General features: G+C 45.4%; 1 protein-coding gene across 1 annotated transcript; it reads right to left on the bottom strand.

Annotated features, from left to right (window-relative positions):
- Positions 1 to 9,854: 9,854 nt before the first annotated feature.
- On the bottom strand, positions 9,855 to 12,643 carry zgc:153913 (carboxypeptidase N subunit 2). Its single transcript, XM_041896946.2, has 2 exons — positions 12,568 to 12,643; positions 9,855 to 12,236 (listed from the first exon to the last, which is right to left on the bottom strand). The coding sequence occupies exon 2, from the start codon at positions 12,228 to 12,230 to the stop codon at positions 10,629 to 10,631; it is 1,602 nt and encodes a 533-aa protein (XP_041752880.2). The 5' UTR covers positions 12,231 to 12,236; positions 12,568 to 12,643; the 3' UTR covers positions 9,855 to 10,628.
- Positions 12,644 to 12,921: the final 278 nt, after the last annotated feature.

Below are 12,921 nucleotides of genomic sequence, written 5' to 3'. Positions count from 1 at the left end.
TCTGGCAGTGCTCCTCCTGCTCCTCCTTGCACAAAGGCGGAGGTAGCAGTCCTGCTGCTGGGTTGTTGCCCTCCTACGGCCTCCTCCACGTCTCCTGATGTACTGGCCTGTCTCCTGGTAGCGCCTCCATGCTCTGGACACTACGCTGACAGACACAGCAAACCTTCTTGCCACAGCTCGCATTGATGTGCCATCCTGGATGAGCTGCACTACCTGAGCCACTTGTGTGGGTTGTAGACTCCGTCTCATGCTACCACTAGAGTGAAAGCACCGCCAGCATTCAAAAGTGACCAAAACATCAGCCAGGAAGCATAGGAACTGAGAAGTGGTCTGTGGTCACCACCTGCAAAACCAGTCCTTTATTGGGGGTGTCTTGCTAATTGCCTATAATTTCCACCTGTTGTCTATTCCATTTGCACAACAGCATGTGACATTTGTTGTCAATCAGTGTTGCTTCCTAAGTGGACAGTTTGATTTCACAGAAGTGTGATTGACTTGGAGTTACATTGTGTTGTTTAAGTGTTCCCTTTATTTTTTTGAGCAGTGTATGTATCCCTGACCCAAGGAGTGTTTTAGGGGGGGGTGGTTTTAGGGGTGTTTATGGGGACTTGTGGATGCCTGACCCAAAATATTGCAGGCCTGTTGCATCCTGGCTTGTTGTGGTCCAAAAGTCCGACTTGAAGCAGGACTTTCTGATCATGTTTTCATGCTCTTCAAATATAATCATATGATTTGTACAGTGGCTTGCGAAAGTATTCACCCCCCTTGGCATTATTCCTATTTTGTTGCCTTAGAACCTGGAATTTAAATGGATTTTTGGGGGGTTTGTATCATTTAATTTACACAACATGCCTACCACTTTGAAGATGCAAAATATGTTTTATTGTGAAACAAACAAGAAATATGACAAAAAAACAGAAAACTTGAGCGTGCATAACTATTCACCCCGCCAAAGTCAATACTTTGTAGAGGCACCTTTTGCAGCAATTAAAGCTGCAAGTCTCTTGGGGTATGTCTCTATAAGCTTGGCACATCTACCCACTGGGATTTTTGCCCATTCTTCAAGGCAAAACTGCTCCAGCTCCTTCAAGTTGGATGAGTTCCACTGGTGTACATCAATCTTTAAGTCATACCACAGATTCTCAATTGGATTGAGGTCTGGGCTTTGACTAGGCCATTCCAAGACATTTAAATGTTTCCCCTTAAACCACTCAAGTGTTGCTTTAGCAGTATGCTTAGGGTCATTGCTGGAAGGTGAACCTCTGTCCCAGTCTCAAATCTCTGGAAGACTGAAACAGGTTTCCCTCAAGAATATCCCTGTATTTAGCGCCATCCATCATTCCTTCAATTCTGACCAGTTTCCCAGTCCATGCCGATGAAAAACATCCTCACAGCATGATGCTGCCACCACCATGCTTCACTGTGGGGATGGTGATCTCGGGGTGATGAGAGGTGTTGGGTTTGACCAGACATTGTGTTTTCCTTGATGGCCAAAAAGCTCAATTTGAGTCTAATCTGACCAGAGTACCTTCTTCCATATGTTTGGCGAGTCTCCCACATGCCTTTTGGTGAACACCAAACGTGTTTGCTTATTTTTTTCTTTAAGCAATGGCTTTTTTCTGGCCACTCTTCCGCAAAGCCCAGCTCTGTGGAGTGTATGGCTTAAAGTGGTCCTATGGACAGATACTCCAATCTCCGCTGTGGAGCTTTGCAGCTCCTTCAGGGTTATCTTTGGTCTCTTTGTTGCCTCTGAAAAATGCCCTCCTTGCCAGGTCCGTGAGTTTTGGTGGGCGGCCCTCTCTTGGCAGGTTTGTTGTGGTCCCGTGTAGCTCAGTTGGTAGAGCATGGCGTTTGCAACGCCGGAGTTGTGGGTTGGTTTCCCACGGGGGACCAGTATGAAACAAAATATATGCACAGGTAATTGGTTGCACCAGATCTTATTTAGGGGCTTCATAGCAAAGGGGGTGAATACATATGCACGTACCACCGTTTCATTTCACTTCACCAATTTGGACTATTTTGTGTATGTCCATTACATGAAATCCAAATAAAAATCAATTTAAATTACAGGTTGTAATTCATCAAAATCGGAAAAACGCCAAGGGGGATGAATACTTTTGAAAGGCACTGTATCTTTTGGTTGGATCCCTACCTGAAGCATGGTAATTTTAGCCTGTGTCCCAGATCTGTTTAGCTAACTCATATGGTGTTAGCATGACAATGACCATAGGAGTTGGCAAAACAGCACAAACAGGTCTGGGACCAGGCTATGGATATTCCTCTTTAGATTGCTTAAAGAAGCCATCAACATGTCAATCACTCCTCCAACGAGTTCGTAGTCTTTTAAAGCTAGAATCCTTAATTGAAAGAATAACAAAGCCTCTCCCACCCATTTCGGTAAAAAGCTGAGGGATGGGGCCGGAGAAATGTAACCACTCAAATTCTTAGACAGAGTTATGGATGCATGGACTGACCATCCATGATACCAGAAGTGTAGTTTTAACCATGTTTTGAGGCTTTACAGTGTTTGTTTACATTTACGTTTGTCACGTTCGTTAAGGAACGGGACGGACCAAGGTGCAGCGTGAAAGGCGTACATGTTTATTAAAGAATAAACACACGACACAGTAACCAAAATAACAAAACGTAACCGTGACGGTCCAAAGGGCTAACACACAAGCCTAAACAGGAACACAACAAAAACCCACAACACAGGCAGGAAAACTGGCTGCCTAAGTATGATCCCCAATCAGAGACAACGAGCGACCGCTGCCTCTGATTGGGAACCACACCCGGCCAAACATAGAAATACAAACCTAGAAATTCACACCCTGACCAAACTAGCTAGAGTTCTATAGGTCAGGGCGTGACAACGTTGTTTACAAAGATTGTAGTAAAACAAGCTTATATTTTGGGTTCTGATGTGGTACGACAGTTTAACTAAAGCTCATGAGGCATTTATAAGTTATATGCTTCAAGAATCAATGGGTATATATAATTCATTTATAAGTCCAAAAATGGATGTAGCAACTAAGGATTCTGTCTTTAAAGAGTACCACCACGAATTTGTCTAATAATTGATAGATATGTTGTGGTGTTAAAAAGGAGAGATGATCTTTCCAATATTGTCTTGGAGCCTCTACAACTCTTTCTCCACAACTCATCATTGGAATCACAATTGACTTGGCTATCTACAAACTACACTGAACAACAATATAAATGCAACAATTGCAAAGATTTTACTGAGTTACAGTTCATATAAGGAAATCTGTCAATTGAAATAAATAAATTACGCCCTTATCTATGGATTTCACATGACTGGGAATACAGATATGTTGGAATATGTTCCAAGAATTGTGTACCTTCAAAAAATGGTAGGGCCGTGGATCTATAACGTAGACGCTGGGAGTCAGGTGCAGTTGGAGAGTTTAATAGAACATAAACAATAAACAATGCAAAAACAGGTGGTCGACCATCAAGTGTTTGAACCGGAAATGGAGAGGAGATCGGGTATGAGGGGATGTTCAGGGAGGAGGTGAGGGCCTGAGTCCAGTAGAGCAGTAGATACCACAGATGAGGGACAGCCTGCTAGTGAAATGGGTACTAGAAAGGGTTTGGCGGAAAGTGATGATGGTGGAATACTCACGCCAAACCCAGGAGACGGATGATCACGGGACCATACCTCTGCTCTTGTGGACACCGGGTTGGGACGTATCGGACACCACTGAAGCTGGTGCCCCTCCTGTCCGCAATAGGGACAGAGGCCCAGCTGTCTCCGACGGTGTCGCTCAGCCGCGGGAAGGCGCATGGCCCCTACCTCCATAGGTTCAGGCTCTGACTCAGAATGGTCAACGAAGGAGGGAGAGAGGTGACAGTGATGCCGACGCTCCCGAAGAAGGTTATCCAGACGGATGGCCATCACGATAAGTGCGTCCAAGGAGAGAGTGTCATCTCGGCACGCCAACTCTGTCTGGATCTCTTCATACAATTCTTTTCTGAATAGGGTGTGGAGCGCCGGCTCATTCCATCCACTGGATGCTGCCACTGTACGGAAGGCGAGAGCATACTCCGCAGCGGTCTGGCCTTCCTGCCACAGTTGAAGTAAGCGCTCGCCTCCATCTCTGCCCTCTGGTGGATGGTCGAAGACCCCCCTGAACAGAGCCATGAACCCCTCATGAGAATCCAGCCCCTCCTCTCCTCTCTCCCAAACCGCCGTAGCCCACTCCAATGCCTGTTCGGTCAGTAGGGAAATAACCATGGCAACTTTGGACCTCTCGGTGGTGGGGACTCCCATCTGATGGGTGCAATACAGGGAGCACTGGAGTAGGAAGCCACAGCATTTTGATGGAGCCCGTCGTATTTGTCCGGGAGGGACAAACTGACCTCGCTGACCTGAACAGACTGCTGGATGGGCTGGGATACTGGCTCGCTAGGTCGACTGGTGATCGATAATCCTCCACCCGAGTGAGGTGATGCCCCTTGGGTAACGTTGAGACGCTGCAGAACGCAGTGGACCTCTTCCATAGCCGTTCCCAGTTGAGCCAGCTGGTCGTGGTGTTGGCAACGTAGGTTTCCCTGTTCGCTGACCATCTAAGAGAATCCTTGATCAACTGCTGCTTCCATAATATTGAGGCGTTATTCTGTAACGTAGACGCTGGGAGTCAGGAAGCAGGTGCAGTTGGAGAGTTTAATAGAACAATAAACAATACAAAAACAGGAGTAGCGTCAGGACATGAAAACAGAGTCAATAATACCTGATGGGAAATAACAACAGAGTGCTATATATAAGGGGAGTAATCAGGAATGTGATAGAGTCCATGTGTGCCTGATGATAAGGCGCAGGTGTACGTAATGAGGGTTGCCAGGTGTGCGTAATGATGGGTTGCCAGGACCGGTGGTTAGTAGACCAGCGCCACCGAGCGCCGAAGAGGGGGAGTGGGAGTAGACGTGACAGGATCAGAAAACCAGTCAGTATCTGGTGTGAACAACATTTCCCTCATGCAGCTCAACACATCTCCTTCACATAGAGTTGATCAGGTTGTTGATTGTGGCCTGTGGAATGTTGTCCCACTCTTCTTCAATGGTTGTGCAAAGTTGCTGGATATTGGCGGGAACTGGAACACGCTGTCGTACACGTCGATCCAGAGCATCCCAAACATGCTCAATGTGTGGTGACATGTCTGGTGAGTATGCAAGCCATGGAAGAACTGGGACATTTTCAGCTTCCAGGAATTGTGTACAGATCCTTGCAACATGGGGCTGTGCATTATGAAGCTGAAACGAGGTGATGGCGGCAGATGAATGGCACGACAATGGGCCTCAGGATCTCGTCACAGTATCTCTGTGCATTCAAATTGGCATTGCTAAAATGCAATTGTGTTCATTGTCCATGGCTTATGCCTGCCCATACCATAACCCCACCCCCCACCATGGGGCACTCTGCTCAAAACGTTGACATCAGCAAACCGCTTGCCCACACAACGCCATTCACGCTGTCTGCCATCTGCGTTGTACAGTTAAAACCGGGATTCATCTGTGAAGAACACACTTCTCCAGCGTGCCAGTGGCCATCGAAGGTGAGCATTTGCCCACTGAAGTCAGTTACGACGCCGTACTGCAGTCAGGTCAAGACCCTGGTGAGGACGATGAGCATCCAGATGAGCTTCCCTGAGACGGTTTCTGACAGTTTGTGCAGAAATCCTTCGGTTGTGCGAACCCACAGTTTCATCAGCTGTCCGGGTGGCTGGTCTCAGACAATCCCGCTGGTGAAGTAGCCGGATGTGGAGGTCCTGGGCTGGCGTGGTTGCATGTGGTTTGCAGTTGTGAGGCCGGTTGGATGTACTACCAAATTCTCTAAAACTGCACATTTTAGAGTGGCCTTTTATTATCCCCAGCACAAGGTGCACCTGTGTAATGATCATGCTGTTTAATCAGCTTCTTGATATGCCACACCTGTCAGGTGGATGGATTATCTTGGCAAAGGGGAAATACTCACTAACACGGATGCAAACAAATATGTGCACAAAATTTGAGAGACATTTTCTGGGATATTTTATTTCAGCTCATGAAACATGGGACCCACTTTACATGTTGCGTTTATATTTTTGTTCAGTGTATAATTAAAAACAACAATAAAAACATTGAAATAGGGAATCTCCATTGAGAGACAACAATGCATGCATAATAACAAGCACTCCATCTGGAGTGTCCCAAGTGTCACAAACAAAACCAGGATCACCGTTATAAGAGCAGGTCCCTCAGGTCCCTCTATCCAGGGCTGCGGGTTCATTCTTCCTCAATAATTGTAATTTGATGATAAGAAGCTTAAATTCCCTTGTTATCCTCCCATAGATGAGACTGGGTGAAGAGCAGAGCAGCAATAAGAGATTAGCATTTGGGCCTGCTCTTGTCGTCCACTTAACATCATAATCAGGTCAGCTGTTCCTAATTTGGTCAGTGACACTCATTGTCTCTTGCCTTGGGACGTCTGGATGCATAAAGAGGGAGGAATATTAACCCCCTAGAATGAAGGGTTTGTTTTTAGGGGATGTGGCTCGTCATTGTATCATGGTGCATGAGTATGAGGGAGAGGCCTGTGGCAGAATGCGTCAGGTAGCCTAGTGGTTAAGACCATTGGGCCAGTAACCGAAATATATTTTGTTCGAATCCCTGAGCAGGTGAAAAATCGGTCTATGTGCCCTTGAGCAAGGCACTTAATAAGAGTGTCTGATTAATAACCAAAATGTAAAAAATGGCCCTGAATCCACAGTGCTGGCTCTCAATCCGCCATTGACTGAATCGGTCGACAACTGACTTTGTAAGTGAGATGATGAGGGTAAACATTGTAGATATAAAATATTACTGCCTTGGTTTTAGCCTGTAAAGTAGACCTATTGTCTTTTACATGAGTGAATTGATATATGACCTTGTTGAAAAAATTTGGTCTTATCTCTATGATGTCCTGACTTGAACCTGTTAAAATTACACTCATAACAAAGGCGATACCCAGAGGCTATAACTGCCCAGAGGCTATAACTGCCCAGAGTCTATAACTGCCCCAGAGGCTATAACTGCCCCAGAATCTACAACTGCCCCAGAGTCTATAACTGCCCCAGCTGTGTATCAGCTCAAAGCCTCTGACCACAAATGACAGCCATAACCAAAACCCTCTCCTGTCATTCTCCCTCTCCTCTCATTGTAGATCTCAGATGACCCCTCCCCTTTCTCCTCTGAACCCTGGTCTTCCCTCCCAGCACCCTCTCCTCTCCTTGGCTGTCCTAAACTCTGTGGGAAACCTTCCAGCCACTCTCCTCTCCTTGGCTGTCCTAAACTCTGGGGGATACCTCCCAGCCACTCTCCTCTCCTTGGTTGTCCTAAACTCTGTGGGAAACCTCCCAGCCACTCTCCTCTCCTTGGCTGTCCTAAACTCTGTGGGAAACCTCCCAGCCACTCTCCTCTCATTGGCTGTCCTAAACTCTGTGGGAAACCTCCTAGCCACTCTCCTCTCCTTGGCTGTCCTAAACTCTGTGGGAAACCTCCCAGCCACTCTCCTCTCTTTGGCTGTCCTAAACTCTGTGGGAAACCTCCCAGTGCATTTGTGTCATCTGGACATTGTGTGTCCTCGGAGATAATACCCCCACTTCGAGATCCCGCTTTCCTTCCATATAATCCCCACCCTCCCAGCTGACAAGGTGCTGTGTGAAGTATGGTGCCCAGCACTAACTGGCCTATAAGTGGGGGACTGGGGGTTAAAATGTGGTTTTCAACCAGCCTCGCAGGACAGCAGCACAGCCTCTTAACTCCCTCGCCACTGCTGTAAATTATATTCTCCTGCTAATCTGGTAACTGTCAGTGATGGTCTAATGGATCTTAATGACTGATTTGATGGTGATGATAACTCTATTAAGCTACAGGAGAAAGGAGATAGAGAGGGGTCCAGGTCTGTCTACTTGACCTCTCCTCAGGACATCAGTCATTACAGCTGGTGATTGGGTCATAAGCCATATGGTTGTAATCAAGCTAATTTAGAGTCTGATTGATTTATGTTAATATTTTACCTGTTATTTTACCTGTTATAACTGTCCCTAAGTGTAAACAAAGATGGTTAACTTTATACCGGTGTAAATAAAGGGACAAACTTTATACCGGTGTAAATAAAGGGACAAGTGTTATACTGGTGTAAATAAAGGGACAAACTTTATAACGGTGTAAATAAAGGGACAAACTTTATACCGGTGTAAATAAAGGGACAAACTTTATACCGGTGTAAATAAAGGGACAAACTTTATAACGGTGTAAATAAAGGGACAAACTTTATACCGGTGTAAATAAAGGGACAAACGTTATACCGGTGTAAATAAAGGGACAAACTTTATAACGGTGTAAATAAAGGGACAAACTTTATACCGGTGTAAATAAAGGGACAAACTTTATACCGGTGTAAATAAAGGGACAAACTTTATACCGGTGTAAATAAAGGGACAAACGTTATACGGGTGTAACGCTGCTCTGCATTCCACACCAGGTAGCTGACTGAAAATACACGTTTCAAATAAATTCTAGATTTGTGTTCAATCAACAAAATGCTAAACCTCAAATTCAATTTGTATTTTTGGGTTAGTGTCCAGCTTCGTCTTAATGGCTGAATAGACTTGTTGTGCACCAAAGCTATAGGCAGGGCCGGCCCCAGTTTTAGGAACTTCTACTGAGAGTAAGAATAGTAGAATACACCAGGTGCAATTTGGAAATGTGGTTGTGCATCAGCAGCAGTTGGTAGTTATTCTAGCCAGCTATCTAAACTTGAAGTAATCATTGCCGAATACAGACCGGCACGCAGAGCACATACCCTGACCTCTAGGGGGCCCTCACAGATTTTGTTAGTCATTCTCACTCAAATATCATACTGCATTAACATGGCATACATCATGGCAAAATGTGTAGAATTAAAGGAAATTAGCTTTAAAACTACGCCCCATGGGAAAATGTGTAGAATTGCAGGAAATTAACTTTAAAACGTAAAATGTTCTCTCCGTTGTCAAGGGGGGGGACCACTAAAATGTTTTACTGTGAGTTTGGGGGCTCCCCAACCAAATCTCGCTTAGGGCCCCCAAAAGGCTAGGGCCCGCCCTGGCTATAGGACCAGTGATATTTGAGTGAACACTCCAGTACTTATATTGTGCTCATTTGGTGATCATTAGATCATTAGTATTGGGACAAATATTTCCAGACAATCCATGTTTACCCCTTTGTTTTGGTCAAATTAGGATTACTCTGTTTCATGCCATCCATGCCAACTTTGGACGCTGCTACTTTGTCATTTGAATTGTGATGTCAGCTCAGACCAAGGACCCAATTGACCCGATGACCCCTAACCCTTATAAACCCTGGGGTTAGAGATCTGTATTCAAGGCATCTGTGGGCCCCCACTCATCCCTTTCCCCCTCTCACCCCCTCTTTCTTCCTCATCTCTCTCTTTTCTCTCCCCGGTACTATCATCCTCTCCTGTGTCCAGGGGCAGAGGGGTGTGAAGACAAGTCTCTGTGGACGACTTGTTTTTCTCTGTCAACTTTTAAACCCCAGAATAAAAGAGTGAGTGGCGCCCGTAAATTGATGTTCTATCTCCACGGGGCTTCTTTGTAAGCAATGCTTGTGTTTGTTGGATTTGTGTTCCAGAATTTGGTCTTCTCTGTTTTCGCTATAACATGTTTGATGTTTTGCAGGGTCTTTCTTATTTAAATTATTTATAATAAATGATAATAAATGAGTTATTCAAATGGATTTCCAAATGGATTGCTTAGATTAAAAAAAAAAAATAAATAATATCCATATGTTAACTACTTAAAAATGGAGAGAAGCAAGCTTACCACTTTATTTACATTGTCATCCACAGGAGGATTGATAGTTTTATAGATGTTCAATTAGCCATACACAGATTGTCAGTTTAATTAATCAAGACTAATCAACTACACAAAACAACGAAGTTCATTGCTGGGGTGTCTGAAAGCACTGTGTGAATGTGTTGTTGCATATCAACAGAGTTACCGTCTACTACGTCTAAACTAGTGTCTTTATGTTTGAGAATCTAATTTACAGTAACAGTGGTGCTGAAAAGCTTGAGTAAACTTAAGGAACATGGCCAGTGAAGTCAATGGAGGAATAGAGTCATCTGCTGGCAAGAGCATACGTTGATATATCTGTTAGTAAATGATTGTGTGGATGGTACTAGGTTCATTACACGGTCTCTAGAACTCTAGGGATGAACTTTGAACCGCACAAGAAATAGTTCATCCATCTCTCTTATCTCTCAGCTATGAGTGGGAAACACCGTCAGCCTGGTTATCAGCTTTGAGATGAGTTAAAGGTCTGTACAATATTGACACTAGCTGTAGGAGAGATTTGTTTAAACTCATACCAATACTGGTAGACATCGTATTATAAATTATTCAAAGCCAATACCTTCAAAATTATATGAAATTCAGGTGAAATTCACTCTCATCTCATATACAGTATGTTGGTATATAAAATATTGTGTGTTTGATAAAACTCTATGATGTACATGGATAAAGAAAGTCAAAATCTGCATAGAGAAGTTCTTGCAAAGCTTCAGCCAGTGTGCTGATGAACACCATTCACACAGTGAGAGTTATAGTCCCATTGCTACACTGTGAAGATTCTGCCCAGTCCTTTTTCATGATGTACTCAGACGTACTGCCATCCCCTTCTTGGAACTGCACCATAAGTCTCAATGGGGAACATTTAGTCACTTTGCACTTGATAGTCAGGTCGTCGTTGATGACCTGGACAGTACAATTGCTAGGGTGTGGCCTCTCCTCCAAGCCTTGGAAGGGGGGGGCTTTGGCTCTAGAAGATAAATTACCTGGACATACCAGCTGGTCCCTCTCTAAGGAGACCAGACCCTGTCCTCTCAAAGGCTCAGGGCCCTTACAATACACATTACTCAGGTCCTCCACCAAGTGACTGTGCTCTGCCACATAATCATACAGATACAGCATGTGGCAGTCACAGCTCCAGGGGTTCCTGCGCAGTCTCATCACGTTCTCGCTGAAGAACGCGTCAAAGAAGCCCTGAGGAAGGGTCTGGAGTTTGTTCTCTGAGAGGTACAGCTGCTCCAAGAAGGCCTGGTCCTCAAACAGATTGGCCTTCAGAGAGCTCAGGTTGTTATTCTGCAGGTGGACGATTTCGATCTTGGTGAGACCTTGGAAGATGGTTCCCGGCAGCGATGTGAGCTGGTTCTCCGAGAGGTCTAGGTTCTGCAGGTCCGTCAGGTTCCGAAAGACGTCCTCTGGAAGGTTAGTGAGCTGGTTCATTGACAGAAACAGTTGTGTGAGACCGGTCAGATGGCCGAACGAGTCAGGCGAGAGCTGAACCAGCCTGTTGCCTTTGAGATCCAGCTTTTTCAAGCCAGAAGGAAAAGTTCCAGAGCTCACATTTGTGATCAAGTTGCTGCGAAGGTTCAGCTCCTCTAGTTTTTCTAAATGTGAAAAGACACCCTGAGGGAGGTAAGATATCTGGTTTCCCTGCAGGCAAAGCTCTTTCACGTGGGAGATGTTGAGGAAAGTGTCGGGAAAGAGGACATTGATCATATTGTAGCCCAGTTTGAGGGACTCTAGCTGGGACATGCCGCTGAGGAGCTCCTCGTCCACCCCTGTGAGCATGTTCAGGGACAGGTCAAGAGCACGGATACTCAGGAGGTTCTGGAAGAGCTGCCTGGGCAGGTGGGAGATGATGTTGCCCTTCAGCTGAAGAGTCCTCAGCTTCTGGAGCGAACTGAAGAGGCCGTCACTCAGTGACTTGAACCTGTTGAAGTTGAGCAGAAGTTTGGTGAGGTTTCTCTGCTTGCTGAAGGTTCCTGGGTTCAAACAATCCAGCCAAGAGTTGCCGCTGATCTCCAGCTCCTCGAGCCCGGTCAGGCGATCGAAGGCCATGGTGGAGACGTCCCGCAGCAAGTTGTTGAAGAAGACCAGCTTGGTGAGATGGTGGCTGTACAGCATCGTGATCGGGCCCAGGTGCATCATTCCCGTCGTCAAAATGACCAACTCCTTCACCTGTGTGGAGATGTTCATGGGCGGGCTTCTCATACTCTCCTCAGAACACATCACCTGAGTCGGCGTGAAACACTGGCATCTGGGAGGACAATTTATGTCGGAAGTGTTCCCTTGGTAACAGAGGTGCAGCATCAGGCATAACATGGGACCAAAGTCTTTCCACATTCTTCGCTGTAGAAATAGAATGGAGAGATTTGAATGAAGTGCATGTTTTAGTATATCAAATAATACCTCTGACATTGTTGTGAGTTCTTTGAGTGAGCACATTGAGTACAGTGGGGGAACACAATTCCCAAATGTACTGAGTGAAGGGAATTACAATTCAGCCATATGCTGACTGCTGATGTTGACATCAAGCCTCCAGCAAAGCCTCCCTGATATTTAGCATTTCACAAAAAGTAAAGCTGTTAGCTAACCATTTGGAAGTCATAGCAGGGCTACTACTGACTGTTTGATATTCTGTTTCTTGATCTCATAATCATTAACACCAGTCATAACATACCTGTGTTTTGTGTCTGTGTTTAGAATTCCCACAAAGCAGAGGAAATAAGTTCCCTTGTGGATTTGAGGGCTGAGTCCGACTGAGTCCAACACTGTGCAAATCCACCCACAACATGCCTACATTAGTCAGGACAACCCCTTTGGCTGTTGGACAGATTCTGTCATTAAATCATTAGCTCACAGGGGACAGGGCAGTCTCCGAAATCAAATGGGGCTGCTGAGATTCAAAGTGGTTGGTATGATATACAGTAGATAAAGGGGGACCATTTTGGAGACACTCTACACTGGTTATTGGGCGCTGTACTGTGACGGCCCTCTGCTTCAACCTAATCAGCCTAGTGCATGTGTGTGTATC

This window comes from Coregonus clupeaformis, chromosome 14 (genome assembly GCF_020615455.1).
Source record: "Coregonus clupeaformis isolate EN_2021a chromosome 14, ASM2061545v1, whole genome shotgun sequence".
Lineage (NCBI taxonomy): Eukaryota > Metazoa > Chordata > Actinopteri > Salmoniformes > Salmonidae > Coregonus > Coregonus clupeaformis.
Note: the sequence above shows the minus strand (reverse complement) of the source record. Positions and strands in the feature narration are given on the sequence as shown.